Consider the following 14961-nt stretch of genomic DNA (forward strand, 5'->3'; position numbering starts at 1 on the left):
GAAGTCACAGGAGAAAGCAAAAATACATAACAGTTTCACTAGCCAACATCCATTCCCCCAAGCAAAATCCAGCATCTTCTCAAGGAAACTAGATATTAGACACAACTCTGCAGCACTCAACCTCCTGCAGTGCAAAGTTGTAAATAGCCTGGTCACCCAGGGCAAATTAGAGCATGCCAAGTTTACAAAAAAGGCTCTTATTTCTACCCACCTACCCTTTCAGGCCATAAATAAAAGCCATGGGCATGTGTAGGCATGTGTGAGTATTTGTGAGCTACTAATTTTTGTGGCCTTTAAGGGTATACTCCTGGTGTGGCAGATCCTGTTGCCCTGGGAGCAACAGGAAGCAAGCACTCAAAGTCACATACTCAAAGTGGGGGGGGGGGACAAAACACCTCTCTTTCTGACCTCAGTGGGTCAGAACCAAAGGACAAATTTCTGTGACTGCAGGAGTGAAGAGAAGGCCACTCTAGCCTCTGTCACTAGCCAGAGATCAAGGTCATGTGGAAGTCTCCCCCCACTTTTCCAAGAAGGGGATCAGAGAAAGAGAAGATCCACCAGAGAAGAAGCAGTTTCAAGACATTTGCTTCCCTCCTCCAAACATCTGGAATGACTACAAGGGAATAGCCTAAGGGCTACTAGATAACTGCATCACTTCCTTTTCAGTGAAAATACCAGGCAGGGAACATCACCCCAGTCCCACAAGAATTTAAATGCCTGCTGGCAACTCGCCACTTCATTCTAGGTCAGGCAAATCCATCTCCCTCCTACCCATTTCCCCTTGTGTCTCTTGTCCTTTCAGGCACAATCCTAACCCTCCTTTTCTAAGAGGAAGTCGTAATGAATTCAACTGGTCTTGCTTCTAAGTGGACATAGATAGGATTGTGCTATTAAATAAGCCTGAGTGCAAAGACAGATTTATTTTTGTTCATGTATGCCAGGGGTGAGCAGACAGGCTTGAGGAATATACTTGGTGGTGGTTTTACTAGGTCCACCAATCAGAGCACCTGCACAGTAGCTGGGCAGACGCACTCTCAAGATTTAAAGAACAGGGTGCCGCTTATGAGCACATGATGAGTCCAGGAATGTAGCGCTGCGAAGCTCACAAGTCCATTGATATAAAAATCTGCTCCCCGTTTCTTTTTCAGCAACCTAATTTGGGGCTGGAGGGGAGGGGAAAGCTGTTTCATTTGTTACTACTAGACAATAGGAAGACAGAATTTCTTGCCAATCTACTGCAAAACATCCTTATGTACTTTCTTCCCAACTCAATGCATAGCACCTTACAATAACAATGCTTATTGAATTTTAATTGCTATGAGCCACTGAGGGAGATATGTATTTATCCAAATTTCCAGACAAAAAATTATCACCTTTCCCACAGCAACTTGGAGAGAATCAGGCCAAAAAGCTGGGTGCTAACCCTATTAAGCCACACACACTAAATGAAAACCTGAACTGCATTATCATATGAGGGAAGGGTTTTTTTTGTGCCCTGCATCAAAAGACCTGCTTTTTAAAAAAGAAGAGTTTTTAAAACTAACATTTCAGAAGAACAAAGTCAGGAGGAAATAAATAGCAAGACAGAGAGAATGGACTACCTCGGTCAGGAGGTTTCGAGGTATGCTTTTGTTTGTAACTATCTGAAATACAGAAAGAGAATAATGAGAGAAAAGGTGAAAACACTCTATAGGCCACACACATAACATGCACACAGTAAAGCTATATACAACGATTAAAAGGGAGAAAAGAAAAATGCTTACTGGTGTTATTTTAAAGTAAAAAGGGGGAGTATAAAATTCTTACAGGACAGTAAAAGGAGAAGAGAAAGAAAAGTAATTTCAAAAACTCATTGTTTGCAATTTTGAAAATTCTGGCCAATTGCCCCCCACCTTTTACGTTAATAACCAGGTTTGCACGGGCGTTCATTTCCAGATTGGCACACAGGGAGCAGCTCTAAAGAACAGAAAAGTCATGCAATATGGAACTGGCAAAGGCAGCCACACGCAGCAGGGCTGGTCACATAGCTTGGGTGTCTGCACACAAACACAGCCCCCAATGGACTGGTAAAGCGATACCAAGGTCTATACACGTCTTGGGATCTGCCAGAGGAAGGCAGGGCTGGAGCACTGTGGCTGAGCACCTGCTTTGCATCCATGAAGCCCTGGCTCAGTCCCCAATGTCTCCATTTTAGAGGACCAATGGTGGCAGAGCTAAGACCCTGCATGGACAAGACTGGGTTAGTCTGCCAAGTCTGTCCCAATGGAGATGAGAACATTGGTAAAGTTATCTCCTATTGGGCCGACTTGAGCTGGTGCAGAGGTATGTAATTTTGTGCACTTTCACAGAACTCTTCACCAGCCAGAATAAAGCGCTCTGTGAAACAGGAAAATCTGCACACCGGGCAAATAAAAGGCATCCTTTTATCAGCCTAAGATCTCATCGAAGCAACTGCCCATACCCACAGGAGACTCCAGATAGTGCCAGACCTCCAACGCTCCCAAACTAGACAAGTAATGTTATAGCCACCAAGAAGCTCAATTAAAAAGCAAGGGACCAAGGACAAGTAGCTCACGCAGCCCCTCTTTCAAAGAAGTTTTGACCTCTGCATCCTCTGTTCCCCCACCCTCCCCACCACACCGTCCTCCTATCTAGGAAAAGCAAAGGTGTTCTGCTCACGGCAGCTGCGTCCCACAGCACGGCTCGCCTTCTTACTCACTGTCACAGGCATACGGTTTGTCTCGGTCTTCCAAAATGGCTGCATCCAGCTTTTTCCGGGCGCTCCCAACTCCTTTGCCCTAGGAAGCCAGACAGGAGGATGTCATGAGCAAGGGGGGAAATGCCTCACCCAACAACCCCTCACCGAAAGAACCTTGAGGGGACATAAAGTGGGAGCTGAAACAAATCAAGTAGCTGTTAAGGAGGCCTGCTTCAGTGCCACAGGGTGAGGCAAGGGGAATAAACAAATTCATGGCAAATGAGCTGTTATTCATAAAAGGATCTGAGTAATGCCAGTTGCTGGGGGTTGGAGGAGAGAGAGAGAGAGAGAGAGAGAGATATGCCTGGCCACACTGGGAGTCATGATACAGGCTAGGTAGTCTATGCCAGCCTTCCCCAACCAAGCACCCTTCAGACCACATATCCTGGACTGAAACTCCCAATGGGTGTTGGGAGTTGTAGTCTACAACATATACGTTGGGAGAAGGCTGGATGTGATAGAAAATATAGTCCAGAATATCTGGAGGGCACCATGCTGCGGGAAGACCAATGAACATATAATCTAGCAAGGAATAACAACAACTACTAGTACTCCTGCTGGACAGTTCTTGTGGGTCCAAAGAATTCAAAAACACTTTCAAGCCCTTTATGAGACTATTAAATTAGCTGATTTATCCATGGGTAAGAACAGTATTTTAGTATGATCTGAAGACAGTGACCCCACCATTATTTAGGTCTATGAGACAGGGGATAATCACAGGTGCCATGCTGAACTCTTCCTCCACGCCCAACAGCGCAACTGTTAGATCCGTCATGAAGAAAAACATATGTGGTTCCCACCACGATGGCTAAATGTTTTCTCTAGATTGCAGCCATGATGTGCACCATGCATTTATGTGATGCACCATTATTTACATATAATGACCTTCAGAGGAGAAAAAAATCACATGTATTCTCCTTCTCAAGTAACATAGCCATCACCAAGATGTTTTAAGGGAACAGTTGCAATTGTCATTTGCAGGGCTGAAGTCTTAACTTTTAAAACTGTTTTGTTTGTCTTTCAGTATGTTTTCACCACTAGAATAGGGCAGGACAGTTACTTCAGTAAATCAAAAAGCCAAGCAGAGGGAGTCATACTAATGAAGTGCTGCAGAGTCGATGAGCTCAGCTGGCAATATTTTAAAAGACAATCCACTACTGCCCCACAGTGGCACATGCTTTGAATGATTTTTTTTCAAATTTCTTCTTCCATTTCATTATTATTCATATGACAACTAATATCATGCCAAGCAATTATAGCCCCAGAATCCCCCCTTCCCCCGCAAGGATAAATCGTCCCTTTCCTTTAGTACTTACAATTACCACGTGTTTATGGTGTTATATCAATTTCACCCTTTTAGCCTTGGGGCATGGGGGCAGGAGAGTGTGTCCATGAATGTCTTTCCCAGGGACAACAAGGTTTTTAAAACCACAGAAAGGCAGACTGAGAAATACTTGGACAGGGATGGAGAAGCTTGGCCTTCCAGATGTTGCTGGACTTCGGTTCCCATCAGCCACAGAAAGGATGATGATGGATATTGTAGTACAAAGACATCTGGAAGACCACATGTTTTCCCCATCCCATTCTCACTAGTCTCTACAAGCATAGAGTGTTCATTCCTTTCCAGCACCCAACATATTTTGGGACATCCATAGAATTATCTTGCCTGCCACTGCCATAGAGCCCCAGTGCTCCTTTCCACTCCATGCAGACTCAAAGCGCACACTGACTCAAGACTGAGCAAGCATTACTGAGCCCCAATATGTGAGCTGTACCTTGGCCTTGCCTTTGCCTCGGCGTTTTGGCGTGTCTTCTTCATAGTCCTCATCATCTAGATCATCCAAGAAATCGTCAGGTTCCAGGATCCGCTAGAACAGAGAAGCAAGACTACTGCAGAGAAAACAAAGAGGTTCAAAAGGACAAGGGGGGCGGACAGAAGACTTGGAAGTCTAGCTAAGAAGCACCCCCTCAAATGCATTCTAGTTAGACCAATGGCAATGACCACCTAATAGTTTCATTTTCACTGCAGAGCTTTCAGGTAACATTAAAAACTGTCTTAAGGACATAAGAGAAGCCCTGTTGGATCAGAGCAAAAGCCTATTCCCAGATGTGGGGAACCTCTGGCCCTCCAGATGTTGCTGAACTACAGCTCTCATCATCCCCACGAGTTATATTTCAGCAACATCTGGAGGGCCAAAGGTTCACCTGTGCCCTATGTAGTCCAGCACATTGTTTCAACCAGATACCTATGAGGAACTGAGAAGCTGGGCATGGACTCTTACTGTTGTTCCCCAGCACATGATACTCAAGAGGCATGGTGCCTCTGAGCCTAACCAGTGACTGAAAACCTGTGGTCCTTCAAATGTCACTGAACTACAACTCAGATGAGCCTCGAACAAGAAGGATTATGGGAGCTGTAGTCCAACAACAGCTGTAGGGCCACAGGTTCTCCCTTCATCATCTAGACATACAGCCATCATGACAAGTAGTTACTGACAGCCTCATCTTTTAGTAATTTGTTGAATCTCCTAAACTATCCATTTAGGGCCACCTACGCATCTTGCAGAGGCAGATTTCATAGGCTTTCTGTAAAGAAATACTTCCTGCTCTCTGTCCTGAATCTTCCAGTTGGTTAGAGCATGGAGCTGATAACACCAAGGTTGCAGGTTCGATCCCCGTATGCAGCCTCTGTATACTCCTGCACTGCAGGGGGTTGGACTAGATGATCCATCAGGGTCCCTTCCAACTCTACAATTCTGCGATTCTACCTTTCAGCTTTATCAGATGACCCTGGGTCATGGTATTAACAAGAGAAAGTCTTCTATATCTGCTTTCTTCACGTCATATATAATTTTATTTGTCGCTACATTTATATCCTACCTCTCTATCAGAGATTCTTTAGCTGTGATTCCTGCACTGCATGGGGTTGGACTAGATGATCCTTGGGGCTCCCTTCCAATTCTACAGTTCTTTGATTCTATGAAAACGCATGGGCTCAAAAAAGCACATTTCATGCCCACATTTCAAAATCAGTAAGTGCTCTTTCTCTCTTTTCTCTATTGCTCTCTCACACACACATCCTGTCTTCCTGGATGCTGGAAGACAAGCTACAGCATTCCGTCTTCGGCTGCCTTACTAGGCTATTAGAGTTGATCCTGGGAAGCAGCCAGTGTGTATTATGACATTCAGTATCTCACCAAGCCAAAAAACTTGATGAAAACCAGAAAGTGTCATTGCACCATCACCTCCCTCCCTGTTCGCTTCACCCCCACCCCCATCCCAGCATGGCTTTTGCAAAATAGACTGGCTTTCATTTCACACTAAATTCCACTCTGGTTCAATTTTTTTTTAATTTTTAAAGGAAGCTCTTGCAATCCAAACCAATAGTTTGTAGTAAAAGGGTGGAATTGGGAACAAATAAAGCTGAAGAAACTGGAGCAGGGGAACAACAGAAGAGACCTTGGGCTGGGCTGAGAGAAGCATGCCTAGCACCACAGTGGAACAAAACACTGGTCTATGAAATGATTTTTCTGGCAATGAGGATCTTTGAGACAGAAGCAGTCTGACAAGCTGAAAGGACACTAGCAGCAGGGGTACGGCTGTGCACTCCTCAGCTACTACACAGACGCAAAAAAGAGGCTCTCAGCTCTCTCCCCCTTCTGCATTTGAAGCAGGTTTTGAGCCCTTATGTCTGAGGGGAGAAGCTGGTGAAACAGCAAGGGGTGGTGGGATCAGCAGTACTTCCAGAAGTCATGGGCTAGGAGCCTAAAGCTCCACACAGCTCCTTATTCTGATGTAAACTGGATTTAAGTGCTCAAACTTCAGCAACTGTTTGTGCACTTGTTAAAAATCTGAACAATTTATTCACGCAGCAAACTTCTGTTTTTGTGGGTACAAAAACTAGATCTCCATGGTGCAAGATTTCTATCCATTCTGTAGTTAAAGGCAAGGACAGCAGAAGAGAGGTAGGAAGAAGCTGCGAGGAGCCATTCATATGTTACCATGGAGCCCCCTTTCGAAACAGAGTCAATGCTACCCTCTGCCTGCCATTACCTTCCGCGCGCGACTATTGGCAACAGGAAACTCGCCGAGGCTGTCTTCGTCAGTACGAGGATCGGGCAGACTGCGCTTCTCAAGAGAGTCCGTCCTCAAAAGGGCCTCCAGGCTGCTGCCATCCTGAGAGATCAAACCCTCTTTCTTTAGGGTCTGCTCAGTGTCTACAGAAGTAACATCCAGAGGGTTGGCTGTGTAATTTTTTGGTTATGTACTTAAATTTGTATCCTGCCCCTCCTCCCAGAGAAGCCCAGGGTGTTAAACACCAAATGTTTAAACTATACTATTTAAAATAAAAGAAGAAAACTTTTAAAACAATTTTAAAACATCTAAAAACATTTTAAAGCAATCACATATGCTCACAGTCACTAATTTCAAGGTTGCCATGGTCAGTATCTGTCAGCCATCAAATGTTTGGGTAAACAGGAATGACTTAAATTTCTCCGGGAAGTCAGTAAGGAGCAAGACACTCTCAATCTCACCAGGTAGGGAATTCTCCAAACCAAGAGCCAACCAAGGGCCTCTGCTGGCCGTTGCTAAAACTGCCACCCACGTCACCAAAGGAGAAGGACTGGAGGCTCCAATACATGGTGGAAGGAAAGAACTCACTGGAGGAGGGATTGTGAACCTCAGTTAAGGAAGCAGAGCCCATTGCGGAACAAAGCCTTTTAAACACCTTCCCCGTGAGGAAAGGTTGCAACATTTCGGGCTCTTTAGTTGACCAACAAGGTGAGTAAGAGGCAACATGGTAGAAAAATATAAAATTATGCATGGCAGGGAGAAAGTGGATACAGAGGGGTTTTTTAAGGAAACTAAGAGAAAGAATAACAAGCACAAGGCAGAGAGATGAAAGAACACATTTGGGTGAAGGCAGGGCCTGAAACTGAAAGAGAAATCAAAAGGGAGGATGCTACAGCAAACAATATAATCACATGCCACTGCTACCACCACCCCTTAGGCAAATGAGAGGACACAACTCACTATGTGGATGGCTCACATAGAATCGGGCTTGCTTCAGGCTACGTGATTGGTGTGTCTTTTTCATGAAGAACAAAGGGTATAGTATGAAGGTTGTTACCAAGTGATCCCACTGGTCCGACTAGTCAGAACTGTGCACATATGCATTGGAAAGGATGGGGCAGGGTGTGGAGTATTGGGCTCTGCTGCTCAAAGGCACTCAGTGCACTTTTGGAAAGTGGCCGCCAAATGCTCAGTCTCTCATCCCATCCCCAACAACCTCAGGCCAGCTTTTGGTGGGGTGGGCAGGGGTAGCAGCAACTACAATTTCTGGCTCAGCCAGCAAGGCCAGACAAAAACCATGATTCATGCATGTAAAGGCCCTCCTATTTCATCTGTCCCTGACTACAAGATACTTGGCCCAAGCAGAAAACTTAACAGCCAATACAAACAACTGTTATCACCTGTGGCCCTCCAGATGTGGAACCAGCCACAGCAGAAGAAAGGGAAGGGGGAAAATTCCCAAGCTGGAGGGACTTCATTGCTCTGCCTTCCAGCTTAGGAAAAATTCCTCTTCCCCTGTGTTTTGCCAAAATGTGAGCATTCCAGGAGAAACCTAAAATCCAATGTAAATGTGCTACCAAGTGTGAATCTCATGAAAAGTCAGCATGTCAGGAGTGTAATTGCAATTCTTATTCCTGACCCGTTAAAAAAACTTTAAGGTTTGCCTTGATTTGGGATGTGGAACTTGTGGCCCTTGAGGTGTTCCTGAACTGTAATTCCCATCACCCCTGACCATTGGCTATGCTGAATGCAGCTGAGAAATGTTGGAGTCCAACAACAGAATGCAAGCCAAAACAGCTCATCAAGACATATCAAGACTTTAATAAGTTCTCATGTGGTAACAGAACAGTGGTGGGTACCCTGTGGTCCTCCAGATGTCACTAAACTACAGCTTCCATCATCTGTGGCCATTGGCCATGCTGACTGGGACTGATGAAAGGTTTAGTTCCACAAGTTCTGGTGGGCCACTCGTTAGCCACCCCTGCATTAGAGATGTGATGGGATAAATGGGGAAAGGGGTAGCCTTTGAATAATATAAGGCTCAAAGACTTCCAAGGGTTACTAAAATCAAAACAGGAATTTACCTGGAAGGTTAGAGATGCTGATAATGATGCTCCTGAAAGCACAGTTGTGTCGGTGATGCAACTCACCCTGGCAGAAGAGGTTCTCTCCAAACAGTTTGCTATGATGTACAAACCCATCCCCAATCCCTAGGAAAAACTAATTTGATCCCAAGTGAAGTCCCAGCAGCAGCTCAGAGAGAAAGGAAAATATGTACCTGGTTTAATGGAAGGGAAGGAAAGCCTTGGATCCTCAGGAGGGTGAGCACGACGTTTTTTCCGCCAGCGCCGAGCCGGGTAGGAATAGAGCTGGCCAGATGCCAAACCTTCCAATAAAAAAAGCAAACCAGGACAGAAAAGGAAGAAAAAGAGTAAGATTATCAGTTCAATGCAGCCTTTTCAGAGCTCTAGCCTTGAGTACTTCCCCAACAACCCTCACTTCAGGAATTAACACAGCCACTCCTTACAATCCATCCTAGGTAAAGGTAAAGGGACCCCTGACCATTAGGTCCAGTCGCGGACGACTCTGGGGTTGTGACGCTCATCTTGCTTTATTGGCCAAAGAAGCCAGCGTACAGCTTCCAGGTCATGTGGCCAGCATGACGAAGCCGCTTCTGGTGAACCAGAGCAGCGCACGGAAACACCGTTTATCTTCCCGCCGGAGCAGTACCTCTTTATCTACTTGTACTTTGACGTGCTTTCGAACTGCTAGGTTGGCAGGAGCAGGGACCGAGCAACGGGAGCTCACCCCGTTGCGGGGATTCGAACCGCCGACCTTCTGATCGGCAAGTGCTAGGCTCTGTGGTTTAACCCACAGCGCCACCCACGTCCATCCTAGTTTGCCACTAATCTGCACAGTTGATATGGACCAATAAATAAAGGACAATAAATGCAGTGTATGCAGATAGGCTCCCTTAAATGAGTAAAGATATTTCCATGAAGGAAAAAGAAGAGACCTACCTCTCCTCACCCACCCACTTCTCAGGTGAGCTGTCAAAGAACAGGTGCAGTGCCTTATCAAAAACAAGCAAATCTGCTGCCGGACCCCAAAGTGTTACAAACTGCAGCCCAAATAAGAAAACCACAGTGCCCCTAAACTTCAAGTTTTCACAACATCCTATGTGTATCCAACCTGGCCCCCTGTGCCGCTTCTCCATCCAGATGTAGCAGTTACTCTGCGCCACTCCAGTCTGCGAGTCCAGAAATGGCAATCGGACACTTCTCTCAGCACACAGTCGGGCATTGTAGTTGTGGCACTGCTCCATCGCGTCCTTATAATATTGTTCGCCAAGGCTGGTGGGAGGCAAAAGCAAGCATGCGTTAGAACATGGGTGTGCCAACTTCAGGCTTGATAAATCCACTTTGTTCTTAAAGGACCTCAGGATGCACAAACCAGCCATTTGCAAATAAGGAGCAAGGTGCCTCTTGAACATATGCTCAGCCCATAAATTTGCTGGGCGAATTTAAAAGAGGACAAAACTGATGAGAGAAACATAAGTAAAAACACTGTTTTCCAATGAAGCTGAATGTGGGAAGACTCAAGACAGACGCAAGACAGTACTTCTTTGCACAGCACTTAGCTAACCTATGGAATTTGCTCCCACAGCAGCTAGTGACTGCCACTAATACGGATGACTTTACAAAATTAGACCAATTTATGGAATATAAGGCTATCAGCAGTAACCAACCATGATGACTACCTCTGAATACTCAGCTTGCAGGCTTCCCATAGGCACCTGGTTTGCTGCTGTAAGAACACGATGCTGGACTAGATGGGCCTTTAGTGTGATCCAGCATCCAAGCTATTTTTATGTTGTTATGGTTTTCACTCAAGCTTTCTTCATGTCCTCAATCTAATCGTGGGGAAACCTTTTTGCATTGCTATTGCTAAATCACTGGGCATCAGAAACACCTGCCTCAAGACCTACCAGTGAAGATCACCTCACGATCTACCAGTGCATCCAACTATACCTTCTGCCTACTCCTGTATTAGAGGAAGTCTTTCCCATCTAGATAGTTCACCAAGAGTCTAGGTTCACAGAACTGTAGAATTATAGAATTGGAAGCGACCCCAGGGGTCATCTAGCCCAGCCCCTTGCAATGCAGGAATCTTTTGCCCAAGGTGGGGCTTGGACCCACAACCCTGAGATTAAGAGTCTCATACTCTACCAACTGATTGACTACATCACACAAAAAGAACTCTAGGAAGCTGGACCTTCCCACAGCTAATAATTGCAACAATGCTGAACTGGGGTGCAGAAAGTACAGTGGTACCTCGGGTTAAGAACTTAATTTGTTCCAGAGGTCCGTTCTTAACCTGAAACTGTTCTTAACCTGAAGCACCACTTTAGCTAATGGGGCCTCCCACCGCCGCCGCACAATTTCTGTTCTCATCCTGAAGCAAAGTTCTTAACCCAAGGTACTATTTCTGGGTTAGCGGAGTCTGTAACCTGAAGCATATGTAACCTGAAGCGTATGTAACCTGAGGTACCACTGTACTTTTAATTTTAAGGTGTCAGGATCGAAATTCTGATTACAAAGCTGGTTTTAAGCTTCCCTTCTTGGAACAAAAGAGAGAGGCATCTGTAGAGCTAGCTTTTTATATTACCACATCTCATTTTCAATCTATTACAATCACAGAAGAAGGAAAATGCCCAATTCTATTCAATAATACCATTAGTGAAGACTCAGATGGAGAGTTCTCAGAGCGAAGCGGAAAGGGAGGGGGAAAATACATCGCTTGCATTTATATTCTTGTTCTTTAAAAATCTGTGGTGTGGCAGCAATGAAGTTTCCTTAATTGAGCAGCCTATAATTACAGTAATTTTAGTGTTTCAATCTCGCCACATAAAGTAGCTGAGGGAAGGGAATAGAAACTGGTGGGCATCAGCTTGCTTTGGGGGGAAAGAATTTAATATCTTTGCTGCCGGAGGAAAAAAGCTTGTTGGGGGGAGTAGAGGGATGAAAGAGAAAATTAGGTAATTAAATTGCAAGTCCACCTTGTTTACAATGTTTTATAATCCTCTTGGCGCTCTATCATCAGTTGAAGCAGCTATGTGAAATTTAGAGGATGCAAATCAGGACAGAAAATTGCCACAACCCGGGAAACAGCTTCGACTGACCAGCTGAACTATGTGAGGGTAGCCGATGGGAACATCCCCTGCATGTGAAGACAGGCTCTGGCAGATTGAGTCAACAAGACCAATAGTGGGCCCAGTGGTCAAGAAGGTGGTTTCTGCAGGAGCTGTAGAGGTAAGCGAGGAGCAGTTGGGGCTCATCAACCTGGAAAGGTAGCCCACCTAGGAAAAGGAAAACTCTGATCCAAAACCTCCACTGCCTTGCAGGATATATTCAGAAGAAGAAAAGGCCAAGGAGTAAACCCTACACAAATCCACAGTGGAGTCCCTAAGACTGTTGGAGGGCACTTTCTATGCCTCCTTCCAGCAGCTCCTGCAGCCAAGCTGGTGCTAAACAAATTGCTCTGCTTTCCTTTGGACCACCATCAGCGAGGCCAAGGAGGAGGGGAGGGTTGTCATCTGGGCAGCCCAGGACCTCCATACACACTGCCCAGGCTAGCGCCGTGAGAGGTAACTTTGGTGCTACCAATGCAGCAGTCTGACTTTACTCTCAGAGGCGCACTCCTTTGTCTCTCAAGATAGATGGATGCCAACAACAACATAATTGCAAGAATGTATCATACAGAACCTTCAGGTACCAACATACCGTATGCCAGGGGTTGCCAACATGGTTCCCCTCTGGGGACAATTCCTACCATCCCTGACCATTGGCTATGCTGGCTGGGGCTGATGAGAGCTGGAGTCCAGAGCAACATCCAGAGGGCACCACACCTGGAACCTGGGTCCACCCTACATCCATTACTTCTTGATTTCCAATACCAGCCGCGTGCTGTATAGCCAAAGTTGCCATCTTAAAATTCTACACCAGCTCAGAAGCTTAGCTTTTCTTATGTGGAAAGCAGGCCCATCACTTTTTCTCCATTCGAGAGCAATGGTGCAATGACCCATCGATTTGAACTTCTGCCCACCTCCCATTAGCAGTCCTGACCGTTATGGGTCATGGTTCCTCTTTCCATCCTGCCTCTTTGGAGCAGGAATTCAAATCATTCTCTCCCCTACCTGAAAACTTCTTTTAAACTCCTGCAAGAAGGTGGGTCTTTGTGCTCTTCACTCCAGCCTATCCTCCTACTGGGCAAGCAACTTTCATCTCTTCACTTGTTATTCCAACCCCTGGAACTTGCCCCTGACATTGCGACGAATCTGTTTTTCTCTAGCACAAGGACGATGTACCTTTTGCCCTCCATATGTTATTGGACACATCAGCCCCAGCCAAGCATGGTCAGGGATGATGGGAGTCGTAGTCCATCAGGATCACAGGTTGCCCATCCCTGCCCTAGCTTCTCTAGCCACCCTACCTCTTTGCTAGCCAGAATCTCTTGCCGCCCTTCATCTCCCATATAAAGAAGAGGAAGAGAAGGTGGCTGTGTTGTGTTTTAACTGTGCCCCCATCACATTTTATTTCTGGAGATCTGAACTGAGTGGGTGGTAGATCTATATATTATGTTCTCATCTTAAATCCATTTCACTCCCCTGTCTCAATTTTATTCTGGATTCTGATAGAAAGCGGGGAGGAACTCATTCTTACCCCCATGACTGGAATCCTACTTTTCAAGAGTGATTTTTTCCTACTTTCCCCTCACTCCATTTTAAAGACTTTTTTTTAAGGGTATGAGATAGTCTCTCTTGACACACACTCCTCTTAAAAATCCACTCCACCTCCACCCACACACTTTTTTGAGGGACCACCTGGTGTATCCCCCCGCGCCCCCCCCCCGCAAGACACAAACTGTATCTGTTTTCCTGAATGGGTATTTCCCCCTTTTCCCCACACCCCGTTTATCTTTCACGATTACTGTTTCAAGGGAAGGAGGCTGTCTTTCTCCCGGCCTCTTTCAGAGCTCCACGGGGGGGCATGAGGTAGAAGGACCATTTTCCTCATCATTCCCCATTTTCTTTTGGGACTTTATGGAAAGTGGGGGGGGGGTCGTCCTGCTCCTTTCTCCTCCCCCGTGGGGGCTCTACTTCGCCTCCCTCTCCTTTTTATTTTTTGAGCAGCCTTTTATTTTTCTCATTCCAAACCCCCACCCCAAAATTTGGGATATTTCAAGGCGAGGTGTCCTCTTTTCCATCCACTTTTAAAACTCTGAGACGAAGGCACTCTCCCCTCTCCTCATCCAGCCTCCACCCACAGAAAGGGAGTTTAATTTTTTATTTATAAAAACTTCAGCCCTGAACAATAAAAAGAGCCAACAGCTGCCCCCTCGCCTCCTATTCCGCCCCCAAGTCCACCCCGATAACAGAATGGTCTCTCCTACGACCCTCCTGCGAGCATTTCTCGGAGATTCGGGCTGTACCATTAGAACCAAACAGGGGAGGGGAATGGGGGGGAGAACGAGAGTTGCACTCACAGCTTCACCACATTCTGTACCACCGCCGCCATCTTCCCCTCTGCCGCCTGGGGCCGCGGAGTACTTAAGTGCGCATGCACCACCGGCCGTTCGAGCTCACCAGGGCGACTTCCATAAGCATCTCACTCAGTTCCACGGCATGGCGCATGCGCTCCGCTACCACCATCTTTGGCGCATGCGTAATTAAAAAAAACCCTGAATCCTCCCACGCTCTTCCCGCCGGCCCTGCTGTCAAATATCATGAAGGCGCACGCGTAGAGAAGACAAGAAAGACTTGCTAGTGACGCCACTCACGGTGACTATTTATCTATATTGCGCAGGCGCAACGGGAAAATCCTCCCTCATAGGGGAAATAAATTTCGCGGTCAAAGAGTCAGCAGCCGAGGACGCATGCGTGAATCTGGAAAGATTTGGCGGGAAAACCATGTTGGTTGACGAGGGAACTAAAATAAGCAATTCGACTAAAATGCAAGATAGTGGCTGTCTTGGGCCAGATATTAATCTGTACAAGTACATTTAATGGTTTGTTCATCTCGTATTTATAAAATTTCTTTACTGCCTTTCATCAGAGGATTACAGCGTGA

At 46.0% G+C, this 14961-nt stretch overlaps 1 protein-coding gene across 4 annotated transcripts in view; it reads right to left on the reverse strand.

Moving 5' to 3' along the window:
- Window positions 1–14572, reverse strand: part of DPF2 (double PHD fingers 2) — a 29094-nt gene extending 14522 nt beyond the window's left edge. The window contains exons 1-7 of one of the 4 annotated variants that reach the window (XM_028709014.2): window positions 14378–14572; window positions 10025–10185; window positions 9111–9218; window positions 6812–6975; window positions 4534–4626; window positions 2720–2798; window positions 1602–1643 (exon numbers count right to left, since the gene is read on the reverse strand). In XM_028709014.2, the coding sequence (XP_028564847.1) occupies window positions 1602–1643; window positions 2720–2798; window positions 4534–4626; window positions 6812–6975; window positions 9111–9218; window positions 10025–10185; window positions 14378–14409 (679 nt within the window). In that variant the 5' untranslated portion in view covers window positions 14410–14572. Of the gene's footprint in view, window positions 1–1601; window positions 1644–2719; window positions 2799–4533; window positions 4627–6811; window positions 6976–9110; window positions 9219–10024; window positions 10186–11891; window positions 11911–12014; window positions 12153–14377 lie in introns of those variants that run through there. The other 3 variants (XM_028709016.2, XM_028709017.2, XM_028709015.2) reach the window with 3 other exon arrangements.
- Between the last annotated feature and the right edge of the window lie 389 nt (window positions 14573–14961).

Source organism: Podarcis muralis, chromosome 16 (genome assembly GCF_964188315.1).
Source record: "Podarcis muralis chromosome 16, rPodMur119.hap1.1, whole genome shotgun sequence".
NCBI classification, from domain to species: domain Eukaryota; kingdom Metazoa; phylum Chordata; class Lepidosauria; order Squamata; family Lacertidae; genus Podarcis; species Podarcis muralis.